At 36.5% G+C, this 18,534-nt stretch overlaps 1 protein-coding gene and 1 pseudogene across 1 annotated transcript; one reads left to right on the forward strand and one right to left on the reverse strand.

Moving 5' to 3' along the window:
* Window positions 1-2,916: 2,916 nt before the first annotated feature.
* Window positions 2,917-7,370, reverse strand: LOC137717896 (uncharacterized). Its single transcript, XM_068457402.2, has 8 exons — window positions 5,150-7,370; window positions 4,919-4,996; window positions 4,675-4,827; window positions 4,307-4,470; window positions 4,010-4,157; window positions 3,770-3,892; window positions 3,597-3,684; window positions 2,917-3,492 (listed from the first exon to the last, which is right to left on the reverse strand). Exons 1-8 carry the CDS (start codon window positions 7,337-7,339, stop codon window positions 3,326-3,328), a joined length of 3,111 nt encoding a protein of 1,036 aa, XP_068313503.1. The 5' UTR covers window positions 7,340-7,370; the 3' UTR covers window positions 2,917-3,325.
* Window positions 7,371-11,575: 4,205 nt separating this feature from the next.
* LOC137743489 (G-type lectin S-receptor-like serine/threonine-protein kinase CES101) lies at window positions 11,576-14,895 on the forward strand (annotated as a pseudogene).
* The last annotated feature ends 3,639 nt before the right edge of the window (window positions 14,896-18,534 follow it).

Raw genomic sequence — 18,534 nt, forward strand, 5'->3', positions numbered from 1 at the left:
AAAAGGTTAAGGCAGCCGAGAGGGTATATATTGAACTCGTATACCGACATACATACATACACATCATTTGTACGTATATACTAATTGTGATGGTAATCGAGAAAATTTTCGTCGAATATTACTGTCACACAGTCCTATAGTGCTACAACTCATTTAAAATTAAATTATTTTAAGAAATATACTATATTATAAACATCTTCTTTGTTCGTTATAACACACGATAACACATTATTTTGTTTAAAAATATAATAATTTTAACATTATCAATAATAAAATTATGAGACAGTGAATAAAATAAGATTGTAGTTGACGTGGACGATTATGATTCCCTCAATTCTTTAATGTACATTCTGTTAATTTGTATGGTTATAAAAATCGGCGCCGTTTTATTGTATTTGGAGGTGGATGGTGCTTGAAAGACGGTGATGATACGGTCTTCGCTTAGTATTATACTTGGACAGATAATATTTTCAAAAGAAAAGAAAACAATTAAATAAACGTGGCATCTTTTTAGAAGATTATTATTATTAAGGGAAGGGATCCTCTCTGGATCCCTTCTACTGATCAATAAATCTGGATCCTTGAAATTTGATCCAACGGTTAAAGTTATTATAACATTCAATGATGCCCTCTATTTTTAACCATTGAATCAAATTTCAAGAGTTCAAATTTGTTGGTCAAGAGGCTCAGGGACTCCAAATCCCTTTCCTTATTAAAGGCTTAATGATGAGTATAAATAAATTGGACTTGTGGGGCTTAAAAAATGAGTTAATCACAGCCCATTGGCTCCAATCTTTAATCTAATTGAGCAATTAGGGTTAATACATGCCTTCTTATGTTTTGAAGGATGCAGCAATCGTCTGACAATGTGTGGTCCTGTTTGGTAGGTTGGATGAAATTATATCTTAGGAATAAAATTGAATTGACAGAAATGTAAAACATGACTTGTAACTGATGTACAAAGATATGTTTAGATAATCCACTCTATTGTAGATTCATAAATCATCATGCCCAATTCTATCATCTCGTCACATTGTAACACAACGGACAAAAGACTAGACTCAAATCCATTTTAATTAATCACACTCTATTGTGGATTCATAACTAGGGATGGGCAAATACCCATTGATTATGGGTAACCGCAGTTATCCGCCCATTTAAATTTGACGGTTACGGTTATGGATATAACCGTTTACCCGTGAAATTTAAATGAGCGGTCATGGGTATTACCCGCGGTTATAAACGCGTACTCATTTAACCGTTTATTTTAATATATGTAAAACTAAAAATAATTAATAAATAAATAATGTGTTTCTAACTAATATATATATATGCCTCACTTGAGAAAAAAATATATATAATTGATAGAACGGGCTAATGTTTAATATATGTGATTGAATGTGCTAAAGCATTAAAGTGTTTGACAATTTTGTTTTGGAGTCTTTTAGAGCTTTGACCAATTCAAGATAATGATTACCTTCAACATTTAGAAACATGCTATTATCAGATGATGCCTATATATATATATATATATATATTTATTTATTTATTTATTTAATTGGCCTCAAGTTTTCAATAAATATTTGACCCCAAAATTGGAAATTGATTAAATGGCTTGGATCGATGAACATATGTTTCTAAATAAAAATCCAAATATTTATCAAATTAGCTCATTAGCAGACTAATGCGTACTTACATATATATATATATATATATATATATATATATATGTATACAAGAATATTAATTAACCTACAACCATGTATGATTCTTGTAATAGATTGACCGTCAAATAATTAGGAGACATCGCAAATATTCATAAATAATATTGCCGTTAATATAATACATGTTAAATTTACGTATAACGGTATTTAATAGTTAGAAAAGAGAAATTTATGACAAATTTCTTTTTAATTTTCAAGTTGTTAAAAAAATACGTAGACGGATAAAAAAAAAAAAAGTAAACAGGTACACAGTTATGGGTAAATGGGTATGCGGTTATGGGTATGGGTATACCCATTTATGTAAATATCCAAAGGGTAAAACTGTAGTTACCCGCTCGCCATAACTGTTGCTCATCCTTATTCATAACCAATCATATCCAGTCATGTCATCTCCCATTGTTTAAGCCTATATTATTTAGGTAATTAATTGATGTAATTGTGTGTAAGGATACAATTAACGTCAACCAATAGGATTGTGCCTATTGGAACATAATCTTATAGGAGAGAATCTAAATTCGAGTGAAATATTTCACAACTCTTTGTCAATGAAATATTTGCTCGACTAAAAAGAGTGGTGAAATTATTCTTTGGAACTGACACTACATCATCTTAGCAAATTTGTTCGTAATCACATCGTCTTATCTAGAGCGAATTTGTTTCCTTATATGTGGCTGAATTCATATTTCTTCATTGCATTTTAGATTAGTTTAAAGTAGAATATTACGTGTATTAAGAAACACTTCATCATCATTTTTTAATCCAAAAGGTATTGGGAGAAGAATAATTCAAATCGAGTGGATGAATAAATAATTTTAACAACTAGGGACACATGCAACGCTAACAATCTAACACTTGAGAGACAATATAATTGTAGGAGGATTATTGACATATAAAAACTGATTCGGGGCTATCGGCTATGGGTAGGTAGGAAGCCTGACAGGGCCAGCAAGGTTTTGTGCAGTTTCAGCTTGTTTTCTGAGGGCCACAGACAGACAGCAAGGAAAAACTAAGGTCATGGACCTTCAAATGCACATGCTGCCCCTTGCCTAGAACAAATTATGCCACATTCCCAGACACAGTTCACGGGAAATCATTTCCGCACTCCCTCTTAATCCCATTGCATTCTCCTCTTATTTCTAGCCGAATGATTGAATAATTTGACAGCCAATCAAGGGACATAAACATAATATCCTTCTCAAATGGCTTAGTTTCCATATAGTAATCACAGTTTTACATCAAAATTCACATCTAAAGTGGAATATTCATTCATGGGAAAGGAAAATATAAGAGGTTGTTCTATACAGTATATATTCTATAGGGACAATCAAGGTCTTGATGAACAATTTTCAGGACCATCCAGCTACCGAGGACCGAAATTTTCACAAACTTCAGCCTCTGTCTATATACGCTACCTATTGGCCCTATCACATCCCGGTGCTTGCCAAAACGACACCCAGCATGGCCAAACCCTACTGCAGGATTTTCATTAGACGGCGCACATGATAGTGGACGGCAACTTAGCCATGTCTCAGCATGTGCGCTTCCTCCTCCTGATGATCCAGAAATATTTACACGAGTGTGTATGTGAGCTTCAATATTTGTCACTTGATGTTCATGGCAGCTGACATGGCGCGTAGCTCCTTCGCAAATTCTGAGAAAGGTGGCCTAGATTTGGGATCAAATGACCAGCACCTCTCCATTAATGATCTCCACGCTGGATCGCACCAGCTTGGGATTTCAGGTTGGAGACTGCCTTTCATTATACCGGCTGAAACATCATAATAAAATGCTTTAAGCAAGTTCTGATCACCCATAAGAAAGCAATTCAGTTGTCAAACTTCTATTTTTTGCAAAGATTAACTTAATGAATACCTACTATTTCCTCCGAGCGCAGGTCTCCATATGGTTCCTCCCCAGTCAAGAGTTCCCACATCACAATGCCAAATGAGTAGACATCAACCTGCGAAGTCATTTAAAAACAGTAATGTAAGCGACAAAAAGATGTGAAAACTAGAAACATTTGATCATTTAATAATGCTCTTAACCTTTTCTGTCACCAAGTTGTTCTTGCCGCTCAAAAGTTCAGGAGCCATCCATGGTACGGTACCTCGTACTCCACCAGAAACAAGTGTCCTCTGCTTGATCTTTGATAAGCCCAGATCACCATTCTGAATGCATTAAGTTGAAATTTCAAATTAAAAAGTGGAAAAAAAATATTCATAACAAGAATAAAGGTAGAAGAAATTCTAATAAAAACCACAGGATTTTTTTCCCAGGTTGCATACCTTGCACACTGGACGCTGAGGGTCCCTCATATTCAAAAGAAAGTTATGCGATTTCAGATCAAAATGGACAATGTTCTTCTCATGAAGATACTGCAAACCAAAAGCTGCATCCATTGCTATAATCAGCCTCTTTCGACGATCAATAGTCCTGTCAATCAGAAATGCAAAGTTCAGAAAATGATTCTCCTGCATTACAACCTATCCATCACAGGGTCTACGAGTTAATACTGAAGATAGGGAAACAGTCACAGCACTCCAACTTTCAAATCCTTGTATTACCCTGTAAAACTATCTTACCGATCTTTCTTTCGCAAAACTTGTTTCAAGGAGCCATTCACCATGTACTCTGTCAACGTTGCCAAATCCGTCACTGGTCCATCTGACACTACACCATAGAATGCTACAATATTTGGGTGGTGAAGCTGACCTAGTATGTCAGCTTCCTTCCAAAAATCAGCATGCTGAAGAGAAGTAAACACAAAGAGTTAACAGATAGCATGTAGGTATAGCTGCACCAACTATAGTTCAGATAACAAGCCAGAGATGTCCTCTCTCCTCACTTTCTTTCTTTCTACTCCACACAAGCATAAAAACCAGATAACTCTTTATTCGTGAAAAGTGATTTACATAATATTTATGCCGAACAGTGGGAATGAAAAAATTACCAATCGCTCTTGCTTCACTGTGTCTTCAGTAAAGCAACTTGGCTTAATCTTCTTTATAGCAACATCAGACCCCTTCCATTTTCCATAGTAAACAGTTCCATATGTTCCTGAACCGAGTTCTTTCATGAACTCAAGGTCAGAATATTTTATAGTCTGCATAACAAGGTGAAAACAAACATTCAAACCTACATCCATTCACTCTTCGCATGCTTATAAAGCAGAAAATGCAACGTTAAAAAGCTACCTGAAGCTCTTGAGTGGCTAGATGAGAATAAAACGCAGCAAGGTCACTGGAGGTTCCACCAATAACTTTATTGTTGGCCTAAGAAAACAGAATCATAAATCGAAGCTGAGTAAAGTATACTTTAAATGGTAAAGCTACTAGAAACCTATAATAAATGTGTGTGTTTTTTTCCCTTCTCATTTCTTATATTGTGGGAGTAATAAAAGGAGATAAAAGTTTTCAAGTAACTACCTTTTCATCAAAGGTTATAATAGATGAAGGATCCTGTCGAAGCTCCTCATCATGCACATTACCTTTCTCTGTCTTAGCTGAATTCTGGGAGGTAGGGTTATGTGCAACTCTGTTCGATTTATCAACACAATGAACTGGGGTTAATTGTCCTTCATCCATGAGATCTATAGGCTTTGATTGATGTTTTAGCAAGACATCAGAACACACAACACTGCTGGCATGAGAAGAGAGTTGCAGAGCTTCCACTTCTTTGGATGATGACAGTGAAAGGTTATGCAAAGAAACACTCAATGAAGCTGGGCCTCTGCTACATGAGACCTGTATGTCATTAATGCCGTTTTTGAAATTGTGTAAAGCGTCGATGACTGCTTCCCCAGTAGCCAATTTGTTATCACCATCCAATCTAATTTCAATACTACATCCCACATCATTTGGAAAGTCAGAGGTGTTAGCAACCTCATGAGAGTCCAACAGGCGCATCTCCTTCTGAAACTCACAATTTCCGGACATTCCATGAAAATTTTCATGTGAAGTTTGATATGGACCATCACACTTCCCAAAATCAGAACCAGTTAAGAGATCTTCCAGAATGTCCATTGTCTTCACAGATGAAGATGAACTCTCAATGGCATTAGAACTCATGAGAGATTGTTTTCCCACGCCAGTAAATGCACCACAAAAACCTGAATAGGATTTGCTCGGATTATAATTCCTTTGCTGTGAAACTGCAGGGCCACTCCGTTTACTACGTTTCTCATTACCATATAGCACATCGATCAAGTAGTTGTCTTTCGTTGAACAAGAATCCGTCATCCTCACCCTTTCTTTCACTGCATGCTCAGGAAAACCAGAACATTGCCTCCATATACTCGGATGATATACTCTCAGAGACTGCCCTTGCTTTGCAATGTTCAAATTCGGCCTAAGTCCGGGGTAGCATTTCCAAGCTGAAATCCCCTGCTTCATTCGTCGGATCCGCATCTCAGTCATGTTGCTCCTATGATGATTCCGAACATGGTACTGACAACACCGCTGATTTCTAGCATCATTCACACCAAATCTATGGTTACGAATCCCGCTCCTTAAGCCTCCCCACACCATATCACCACTATAAGAAGACTTCACAGGATACGCAGTAGTTCCAGCCAAAGAATCAGCACCAGAATTACAGCTCAATCCGTTCTTCACCAAATCACAATTGGCCTCCAAAGGCATAACGTTTTCTCTGTTCACATAACTAATCCCAGCCATTGCATTGTTTCCAAAATCCTGCTTAACATCACTACAACAACCATTACAACCCGGTAATGGTTTCGCAGGCAGAGCAGTTGCTACCTCCTGACTCGACCTCCCAACCCCATTACACAAAATCCGACCCGACCATGCCGGACAGCACTGCCCAAAACTCTTACCTTCCACCCTCAAACTCCCTACATTATCACAACAATTACTCCCTAATCTGTCATCCAACAAGTCTCTGCCCTGATCACAAGATTCACACTTTTGGGATTCACCCAAAAACCCTATTTCCACATCGTTCTCACTAGTACCAAAACGACGGCGAAAAGCCGATTGCTTTGCAAGCAATTGCTGTTTCAGCACCATTTTTCTCAGCGATTCATCGCCGGACCGTACGCCTCCAAAGTTCTTCACCGCCGCCTTCTTCTCCACCAGAGCTCCGCCGCTCAAATGGCGGCGGTGGGTCCCTACATGTTCGCTCTCTGACTCAAACCCATCACTAAAGTTCACACCTTTCACGCAATTCACATAACCATTGACATTATCACTGCCATTTCTACAACAAACAAAAACCCAGAGCCTTGGGGACTTACCGTACAGCTCGAGCTTGTCGTACTCTTCGATCATGCACCGAACGTCGTCATCTGACGCGATGAGGGCGAGAGGGGCGGCGGAATCGGAGCCGGAGCCGGAACACGGGAGCTGGAACTTGAGAGTGAATGTGGAGTTAATGCTGGGGCAAAGATCCAAAATATTTGATCGGAGCTTCGAGAACCCGATGTTACGGTCCACGGACACAATTCTGGCCTCGCCGCCGACGTAGCGTAGCTTCCCGGTCGGCGGGCGGGGGCGGAATGCGCCGTTGAAGCAGCAGACGAGCTTCAGCTTCTTGGGCTGCTGGCAAGTGGGCCTTCTGCGACGGGAGAGAGGTGGCTCATTCATGGTTGTCATAGAGAGAGAGAGAGAGAGAGAGAGAGAGAGAGAGTGGTCGTTTGGGAGCGTTGAGAAACAGTGTGCGTGATGAGAGTGTTTATACTATATGGGAGTGTAGCGGGAGGATGTCAACTCTTTGCCCCAACAGTTTCTCAAAATTTCCAGGTTGCCACTCTGTTTCCAAATGAATTTTTGTTGCTATTTATTCGTTTCCTGTTTCGATGTACATATCATTTTAGTTCTGTTTTTTTTTTTTTTTTTTTTCAAATGTGATCAACATAGTTAGTTCGTAAATAAAACCTAATTAATTAATAAAAAAACAAACCTAGATTTTTTTAGGAAACTGTTATTGGTACTTTAAAAATTTTATTCTACACTCTACACAAATGTATTTTTTTTTTCTAAATATAAAAAGTTTGAAGTGCCAATAGCAATTTTTTTTTTTTTTTTAATAAAATTGTATTTTGATAGTTAAAGAAATTGTGTGGAAATTAAGTGACTTCTCTCACATTTTTTTTCTCTTTTCTTTCGCTCTTTTTGATTGATGAAAATTGAAAGGTAATATTATATAACTTGTAAATGGCTGGAAATAAATAATAATTACTTGTATAAATTTAAGAAGAACTAGGAAGATAAGGGTACCTTTTTTAGGTTAAAATCTACCTAATATGATTCTTGTGAAATAAGAATGTTCCAATCATAAAACAATAATGTTATTCTTACCATATTTTTATAGCACATTCATATACCATCTCCTTATGTGGCATATGATGTAGACAACCACATTATTTAAATTAATCAGAATTTAAATTAAATTAAAAATCATTTAATAAACCAATAATTTAAAAAATGCTGGAATTAAATGGTGATTGTGGCATACGAGGAGTTTTCTCCTTCCTTCCCCGTTCAATCCTGCTTCTTCTCCCGTTTCTTCTTCCTCGCCACTTCTTTCACACTGTTTTTTTCACCCTAGTTTTTTTCACGTTAGTGTGAACTACCATAATCTCAACTAATTCTCATACGGCAAAGATTCATCGACGTCGACAATCACAATCAGATGTCAGTGCAATTTTCACCAATTCGCTACAAATCTAATCCCAATAGACATGGGATTTCTTCTTAGCCCTCAAAGTGTCGAGCTTTTTGTCTAACAATACGTGTTTAATACTAATCACGTATTGTGTAATTCATTTAACAAAAAGATGGTTTTGTCGTGTATATTTAATTTACTTCCGTGTATATTTAAGTTTGAGTTTAATACATATTTGGTTGTCATTTTGTAGTTAAAATTTCGTTGTTTATATTTTGTAGGTGCATGTGTTGCTATTTTGCTTTGATTGATTGTGAAGGATAGAAAGTATATATGCAGGTTGAGATGAATCATGTAAACACGTAGAAATACGAAGTTATGTTCTTGAATGTAATAGTTTGAGAGTCAAGTTTTCTTTTTCGCTTGACATGTTTCTTTTAAAGAGCAAAATTTATATGTTTATCTTAGTTATAGAAAATTCAAGAAAGATTGAATACACACACACACACACACACACACACACACACACACTATGAACGCATATTTCATTAAATACGCAATCATCAGTTTTTCGTTGAAAAAAAATAAAATAAAATGCATCACTTTCTTGTCATAAATTGAACGTATTAATAAGTTAAACTCATAATTCGAGTTGTTTCATGCCATAAATCAACTCGAACGCCTATGAATAATCAAAAAAAGAAAAAACCAAACCCAATATAGTATGGTATCCTGTGGGATCCTTAACCGTCCAAATTTATATGAGAAACAAACAAATCAACCAAAGATGCTTCACAATTGAATGAGTCCATTTTTGAACCAAGAGGTGGTTACGGTTGATTAGAGGAGCTAACAATTTTAATTGACGAGTGGCATTTTTGTTAATAAGAAGCCATGAAAGGGCATTATTCCATTGATCGGAGGGATTCTCGTAGGATGATGACTTTCCATTTGGCCTGTTGGCGGTTATATTCCAACGAGATAACCTCCTCTTTTCTTTGTCTTCTAGTCCAAGTAGGAAAACCTTCGGAAGATATAATTTAATTCAATTTAATGAATCTGTGCTACATTGCGCCGAGTGCACACGTTTGGTAATTATTGGAACATCAATACTTTTTATAGTCTCAAGGAATTTGCATAGACGAATAAAAAGTAGGAAAATAAATATCATAAGGAATTTGCATAGACGAATAATTTTAAAGGGATTATATTCACACTCTTCTTTCATATTTTTTTAATTTTTTAATATTTTCTACACACCATTAATATTTGATAAAAAAATATTAAAAAATTAAAAAAATGTGGAAAAAGTAATTTAAGATGTGTGAATATAATCTTCTTAATTTTAATAGAGATTATTTGGTTTCTAACGTAAACGTCGTAGCTTTTCAATATTGAATATATATATATATACGAGAGTTATACTTATTGTTAGTTTAAAATAGTTTTTCACGACAATCTTAAAAACTTGATTAATAATTTTAAAATACGTAAAAATGAAGCTTGAGAAGTAAGGAAGAGGCATAAAATCATGAACAAACGGGTTGTGCTTTATGAAAAACAAAAAGAAGCATATACATTTTGCAACCCAGTTCATTTTCTTCGAATCATAATCCTAATCCTAATCGTATTTTTTATTTATTTAGATTCTCAAACGTGGAAGATTGAATATCGACACCGGCGCAAGTTAGCATCTGAGCCGAGGTGTACGTGGGCCACTGATGATTCATTCCGATGACAAGGAGGGAACTAAGGAGAGACTGCCACGTCGAGGAGGGTGCTGGTAGGTGGAAAGAGATCTTCTTCGCCTCTCTTCGTTAAAAGTTCGAGGATTAAATGATCCGGATTCTTGAAATTTAATTTAACGATAAAAAATTATTATAACTTTCAGATCCGAATTTTAAGTATCGTTGGATCAAATTTTAAAAGTTAAAAGCTGGGTTTTTGGTCTGTTTACCCGTTTGGATTCGGCGGCGAACCGGAGGGCTCCGATTGTGGCAGTGGAAGCCAGGTTGAGCGTGAAGAATCCGCCGAGGAGTACGGCGGCGGCTGTGCCAAGGGTGCGGAGTTGCTTCGGAAACATGGGTGGTGGAGTTTCACTCGGGCGATTTGTCGAACAGTTGAAGGGCGTGGAGTCAACTCTGTGAGGCTTAAGGCTAAGGCTCCAGGTGAAATGAGCCGCACCAGAAGGATTTTGTTTTGGTATGGAATGATTCTAACACCGACCCGGCCCACGGAGGGAAGTCCATTGAATTGTTAATGGTGATGGGGACCTCATTACCCTCTTTTGTTTGGATTTCCATTATTATTATTGAGCTAATTACAAATAAACTCCAAGTTTGAGCCCTTTTAAAGAGTATTAAAAAGGCCAAGTTCTTTTATTTTTTTAACGTTACTAACCAAAAGTATTAAATTATTAACAATTTAAACTACTTTTGGATAATTATCTCGATCTTTGTAAGTCATATAAAAAATCAGATACAAAAGTAACTTGAATTATTAAAATATTAACGCTTTATTAGTAGTGGCAGAAAAGTTAAAAAGTTGTGCTTCTTTGAAAGTGATCGGAAAAAAATGTAGTTTGGAATTAGCTCGTTCTTTTTAGTATTTCACATTACTTGTTATATCCATCTATTGGAAAACTTTTATTAAATCCCAAAATTCCCCCTCTTAGACTAATGACGTAAGAGGCTTTCGAGTAAAATCTCGAACATACGCCTTTCAACAAAATAAAATTTAGGTGACACTAAACGCCTTGATCATACGTCATAATGTGAAGATTGTTTGGTATGTGCTATCCATTAATCTCTTATACTTAGATCTATGTTAGGTAGGGACAAAGTATAAACAAGATGCAACCTTGAAACATTTGACTTGTTTTAGAACAAATAATAACGATGATATCAATGCTTAAGATTCATGTTCATAACCTTGGGCAACAAGCATTGAACACTTTCTTGGATTTTGGTTAGGATTAAGGGTCAAAAACACAAAGTTAAATTGCTTGGGCTGTAATCCTGTCATGTCTCCAAGTCCCCAAACATAAGTTTCCAGCATAATTTCACTTCCCAGAAGCCGTACTCCAAAGAATTGCTACCACTCTACCATTTGACTCTCTCTCTCTCTCTCTCTCACATCAGGAAATGTTACCACCTTGTATAAAAACCCTCGTCACAACATAGTCTCTCATCATACAGTTGTTGTCTCTCTTTAATTTGTATAACATGAAAATATGGAGACCATTTCATGTTGTGTTCTGTACTTTCGCCTGCTTCTTTGTGTGTTTATCTCGTGCATCATCAGACACCCTCAGGCATAGACAATACTTGTACAGCAATCAAACCCTGGTTTCTGCCGGCGGAGTGTTTGAGCTAGACTTTTTCAGCTCCCCCTCTGCGCCGAACAGGTACTTGGGAATCTGGTTCAAGAATGAACAGAAACAGCCCCCTTATGGATTCCGATGGAATGGTGGGTTCCTCGGGAGTACTTCTCACCATCCGGAATGATGGGAACATGGTGATCATTGACAGAAGAAACATTTCATATATTGTGAATTACAAAGCACTTGCGTCAGGGAATAACACAACTGCAACGCTTCTTGACTCGGGAAATCTTGTTCTGGTGGAAGGAGGAGACACGTTTTGGCAGAGTTTCAATTACCCGACAGATACTTTTCTTCCTGGAATGAAGTTGGGGTTGTTCAACATAAACACCGGGCAGTTGAGGAAACAGTTTCTTGTGTCCTGGTCAAGCACTTCTGTCCCTGCTCATGGTACTTATGCTCTAGGCATTGATCCAGTGAACAACACTTAGTTCAACGTCTGGCGCAGTGATGCAGTTTACCAACAGATTGGACTTTTGGGATGGCCATGAGTTTAATTTCTTCTACAAAAGCACGTCAGATAATCTCAACGTGAGTTCTAGTTGGCAAACTAATGAGATTTATGTTACTTTTAGCAATAAAAATAGTAGCATGCCTTCATGGTTCGTGTTATCCTCGGATGGGCTGATTTATGAGTTCATGATGATAGGAAATGAGATTAAGAATGTGGATTATTCACGTTGTGATGACACAATGGCAATCAGTTCTACTCATTGTTTGGTGAGGCAATCATCAGCGTGCTCAAAAAGAGAGAGTTTCTCAAATGTCAAAGGAATGCTGCCGAGTTATTTGTTTCCAAGTTGGCCAATTCGGATAGATCCTTATGACTGCGAGATCTTATGCAGGAACAATTGCTCATGTGTTGCATATACATATGATTCTTTGCCAGATGATGGAACTATATGTCAACTTTATTATGGAAATAAAATTGATCTTCAAAAACTGGTCGGGACAGGTAACAGCACCATTTATGTGCGTGGTAACGCCTCTAAATCTGGTAAGCTTTTACAATTACTCAACATTTGATAATTAGAAGAAGAATCAAGAGCGGAACTGTGTATCCTTTATTATTCAAATGCCTTCTAAAGTTTTTTAGATGGTAAGATTTGAACAGCCTCCCGTTCTCTCCCTAAAATTTGGTAGAGAATATTTTCATTTTCTTTCCTCAGATGGGAAGCTGTTGACTTTCATATTTATGGTGATTCCCTTGGTGTTCTTCATGTTGACCTTATTGCTATGGATAAAGTGCAACTCTTTAGGTATGTTAACTGCACTATCGATTGCCCAACACAGTAAATTTTGCCAAATTAATATGTTGAGTAGACTGACTTCTTTGTACCAACAACAGGAATTTATGGATTCCGTAATGGCACGAGAGATAGTATGAGGCTATTATTGTCGCAGTTGAGCTCCGATGATAATGCTAGCTGTCCAAATCTTACAGAACTTGGAAGGCAGAAGGATCATGAGTTGCCACTGCTTAGCTATTCATTCATAGTGACATCCACTAATAATTTCTCTCTTCCAAATAAGCTCGGGCAAGGTCGTTTCGGGCCTGTTTATAAGGTTTGTGTTGCAATTGCGCTGCTTTTTTAACAATAAGGCATATGGTGTGACGGGTTTTGTCGATTTCTCTTTTGTTAAGTTATATTTAATTGGAAGTTTATATGAAAGAAAACCTTTATCTGCTGTTTGTTGCAGGGCAAATTACTACAACATGACATTGCAGTCCTGGACAAGGACCCGTGGAGTTCAAGAACGAGGTGCAGTTAATCTCTAAGCTCCAGCACAGAAACCTTGTGAAGCTTTTGGGTTTTTGCATTCACCGAGAAGAAAAGATACTAACATACGAGTACGTGCCCAATAAAAGCTTGGATTCCTTCATTTTCGATCTGTAAATTCACCTATGCCCCTTCCCTATTCTGCTATTGGTTCTCTCTTGCTGTGGAATTGCAATTCTTGCAGATAAAACAAAGACAAGGTTATTGAATTGGGGACAGCGCATACACATAATCGAAGGGATTGCTCAAGGGCTTCTTTATCTTCACAAGTACTCTAGATTAAGAACTAGAAAATGTGCCCGCGCGTTGCTGCGGGACTTGAATGCATCACTTTGAACTACACGAATAAGATACATTTTACCTAAATGAAGAGAAGGATAGATGAGTGAATGCGGCAGTTGATACGTACTTATTACATCAATTACTATGACTAAATGACATGTCAATTCCATCATTATGCAATAAAAAAACGTAGGGCTAACGAATATGACCAATCATTCTAACATTCTTCCTAGCTTATCCAACCTAGATGATAGAAATGGCTAATTTCGTTGACCAATTAACCGGATTAGCTAACACTTCCTAAAGAGATATTCTTCATGCTTCACATCTCTTAACTGGAGCTGTAATAGAATTCTAGCATAGTATCCCCAATGCTATTGAATTGGATGACGAAAATGCTGAATTTCTAAATAGCTCATCATATACTTGTGATTTGTGAATGAAGATTTTGTATTCATGAATAACGATCAAATGCTTGACAATTATCGTGCTAAGTAATTATCAATCACATATTTAAAATCCAGGCACAAAAGCTTTAGAAAGATAAATAAAAAAACCCATATAACTAAATAGGCTTTGAATATGCTATCAAGGCACATAATTATATACCTAAAAATGGCAACAAACCAGCTTCTTCCTCACACGTAAGCGGCAGGAAGAACGCAAAATTTTATGAGTCAGATCATTCTCTGAACCTGCTAGGACATGTAAGTGGCAACTTGCCTTGGTTCTGACTCAAAATTCTTGTAAGTTATACCGCTGTTCGGTATTATCTAGGTTTAAAATGTGAAAATTATTGCAGGCTTGGAATTTATGGAAATCTGGGCGAGCAGCAGAGTTGATGGATTCAACACTGGCTGATTCAACTTCAATGGAAAGCCTTGTACACTGCATTCAGGTGGGTCTGTTATGTGTCCAAGACAATGCAGAAGATAGGCCAACCATGTCGGATGTTGTTTCAATGTTGAACAATGAAGGGGCAACTTTACCTACCCCTAAGCAGCCTACATATTCGAATTTAACGACAGAGGTTGATAAACCAATAAATCAATTGCCTTCTGTAAATCTATTAACATTTTCTGAAGTAGAAGCACGATAACAGCTTCGAAAGAGAAGGGTAAATCGTTGCTTGTAAACCAAGTATATATGCAGCTGTACAGTTACATGTTCTTGTTCCAACTGTCAATATGAAGCCACCTGAGGTGGTCATTTTCTACTTTTTACTTTCTTCTGGGTTTTATCCTCTACCAAAATGTACTTATTTGTTTTTTCTTTTCTCCATACACATATAAAGAGAGTAAGCCACAATTTTTCAATAAATTTAGCAGCACCCATTGTTTATGTATTCAAATTCCAATTTATACTGTTCATTTTTGAACAGGGTGTCCGCTATTTATACAACAACGGATTGTTAATATGGTGTTGATAAATCATCGATACCATGTAAGTAACAAAACGTACGACTTTTTATCGATACAAAATGTGTCCTATATAGAGTAAAATAGACGTCCATCACAAAGAATTTCTAGTCATGTATAATCAAATTAACAGTGTTTCAACCAACTCATAGCATAACAACAAAATAAATGTAAAAAACATAAGAAGATTAAGGGTAGTTCCGCAGCATATGTATCCATATCGTTCTGGAATTTTTTATCCAATTGCACTGAAATTTATGCTTCTCAACAAATCAACTTTTCTTAAGAAACCCTAGGGTTCATAAACTTCTCCTATATTCATATCATTATTGTGTAAAATCTCGTTGTGGAGTTGTCAGGTTGGCCATGTTTTGCTCAGTCTGTGATCTCTCTACATTATTCAAGGAGTGGAAGTTCACAGTTTAGACAATGACATTGCTGCATGTATCGACCGACTACTCATATTTTCGACCTAAAAGATATGTATCGCTTTTGAGAAAATTTGTCGTTTCTACTTTATAGACGTACTAATCTCGAATTATAATAAAAGACTATTATCTTTTTCTTTAGCATTAGTTTTGCATTTGGGGGTTGGATCAATAAATGAAATGAAATCTCTTCAAACATGATCATTTGAAATGATCACCGAGATTTTGTCCATGATGATATGAAAAAAACCAAACTTTCATGCAATACAAAACACATATAACTAAATTATTTATCAGAAAAATTAATGTCCTCTCTGATACTGTCTTACCAACCTGATTTTGTTGTTTTTGTTTTAATCTCAAAGAAAAGAAAATAATGTTGTTGAAAGCTTTGATTGGTGAGGGGAGAAGAATGTATGGGGCAAGTGATGGAGCATTGAGTCTTCCTATATATATGCTTCTCTGTAACACTGCACTTCTTGCTACGTATGCTGCCTGAAATTGGAACAAGAACACTGCTACCGATAAGATCCTGTGGAGAAAAAGTGCAGAACTGAAAGAAAAAGGCAGAAAAAGGGGATAAAAAATTAGTATTTAAAAAAGTATATGAATTCGGCAGAGGGAAAATTCTCAGAGTTTGTGAAAATTCCAAAATAATTCCATTAAAATTGGCAGAGGGGACAGGATTTGGTTCCATCCTCCTAAATACATTTCATCTATCAAATTCAAACCCATGTCTTCAAATTTTTTCCCCTCATGAATAATATTTGTTGCTTTTTTCATTAAAATCTCTTTGGATTTGTGAACAAAAACAATGAAAAAAAAAGGATCTCAAGCCAACAACTTTGCGAGGGTCAGGGAGAACATTTGTCGTACGCAGCCTTACTTTTACTTTGCAAATAAACTGTTTCCACAACTCAAATAAGTCACAAAGGAGCAAGTTTTCTGTTGCTTCAAGGCTCGCTCTCTGTGAACAAAAGCTATAGTTCAAATTAATTGTGCTTTAGGGTCCCACAAGATCAAACACCATGGGATGGGGTAAGTATCAACACAAAAGTCCAGAATCACACTGATTGGGTGATCTTTGTTGTCTGATCTAAAGCTAAAAGGAGGGACTATGATGTCTTTCAATGGTGGGATTCATGAAAACAAAGATTATATATTAAAGGGAATTTTGAACTAACTTACAAATGAGAATACACACAAGCCTATCAGCAAGCATAACCCTAGTTACCCAACCACTAAGGATTAACTAATATTTTGTGTAAAAAAGTATATTGAAGTACTTCTTACATGATATTGACAACTATGTAATTGAAGTATAGATTGTCTCGGTAACATGAACAACATGCCGATAGTCTATAACGTCTTTATATACTTATCGATATTAGATAGTCAGACATGTCACGTGATTAGACGATCTGACCTAAAATTCTTTACACAAATTACTAAATACAAACCCTAAACTTTTGAATACTAGAAGGCATGTCATGATCAATCATGCATATTCGTTAATCTAAACACCTTTACTCTGTATGTCTCACAAACATAAATAACCAAAATCAACCTAGGCTCCCAAAAGTGGTATTTGGGTTGCACTTGTATTTTCATAAATGCCTCTGGACCAACCCAAAACAGGTCCCCTACAAGCTACATGGGTTCACATGCATGACAACAATATCATAAACATACTAGGGCAGAAGATGTGAAGTGTCACCAGCCAGGTAACCCTAGTATGAGATGGAATTAAATACAGAGGCACGGGTATTTGGTGCACCCACCACATTTCCACTGAGCAGTGGCCTGTCTACTAGTTTACCAAAAGCTCCCTAACTTTTCAAACTAACTACTGTTTTACTGAGCCGAATATCCATTTTTAAGGTGGGCAATTTGACTGTTTGATAGAAGTTGACTGGCTGATAACATACTTAACAGTGGTAAAACACTAACAGTACGACATGTAGTTGAGGATAGGCGTGGGTCGAGAACTTTTATCATTTTTCTTGAAAAACGGTCGAAGCTTTTAACGGGAAAAGAAAGGAGCGACGCTTTTTGACCGCCTGCTTTGGAAAGGCACATTTGTTGAGGCAAAATAACAAAAAGGCCACCCGCTTAACAAATACAAATAGAAAAACACTTAACTTCGAAAACCCTTGTTGTAGCCAAATTAATTAAAGTAGTATTCCGTCACTCAGTATTACGGTCCAATAGAAAGCTTAGAAGTGAGAGGTCTTAAGTTCGAATATCGTGGATAGCGAATTCGATACCAAATTAGGCTACCCATTGTGTGGCTTAACTAAACTCATCATTCTTTTAGTGTAAAAATATCGATTTACTAAAAAAAAAAAATTTAAATAGTATTCTTAAAAAAGCCATAATTCAAGTTCAAATTTACTATACCTAGTCAATTATCATTCAAATAAAATTCATTTAATTCGTACTTAAGGCTTGGTTTTTTTTTTTTGGGTGAAATTTGGCTTGTTTGGGACTCGCTCTAAAAGAGCTAAACATGTTTGATTAAAAACTTTAAAGTATTTATGGGTCATAAAAGCATTATTTAAGATAATTAAATGCTGCATCCATAAAATTAGAAGAAATACTTATGCTTGTAAGTGCTTATGTTAAGAGTGCATATAGGCATAAGCATTTTATGGGAATTAACTTGGCTCCTCAAAGAATGAGGAGTTCTCCTTTAATTCACTACGTGATCGATTTAAGAAATTTTTATGCTTATGATTTGGATTGTTTATATTGTAAAGCACTTTGTAAAGATCATCTATACAAATAATCAATAAAAACAACTTCAAGGGAACTCTTTACATTTCTAATGGTAGTTGTAGGTGTCAAATTATGATTTGATAAAGAAAAAAAGGTATAAGAGCCCATGCAGAC

This window comes from Pyrus communis, chromosome 15, assembly GCF_041283825.1.
Source record: "Pyrus communis isolate YQ-2024b chromosome 15, ASM4128382v1, whole genome shotgun sequence".
Taxonomy (NCBI): domain Eukaryota; kingdom Viridiplantae; phylum Streptophyta; class Magnoliopsida; order Rosales; family Rosaceae; genus Pyrus; species Pyrus communis.

Coding starts and splice junctions, on each gene's coding strand:
- LOC137717896 (XM_068457402.2), bottom strand. CDS start 7,339: ATGACAACCATGAATGAGCCACCTCTCTCCCGTCGCAGAAGGCCCACT. Junction 4,828..4,918: donor TAGCCACTCAAGAGCTTCAG/GTAGCTTTTTAA, acceptor CTTGTTATGCAG/ACTATAAAATATTCTGACCT. Junction 3,493..3,596: donor GCGCTCGGAGGAAATAGTAG/GTATTCATTAAG, acceptor ATGATGTTTCAG/CCGGTATAATGAAAGGCAGT.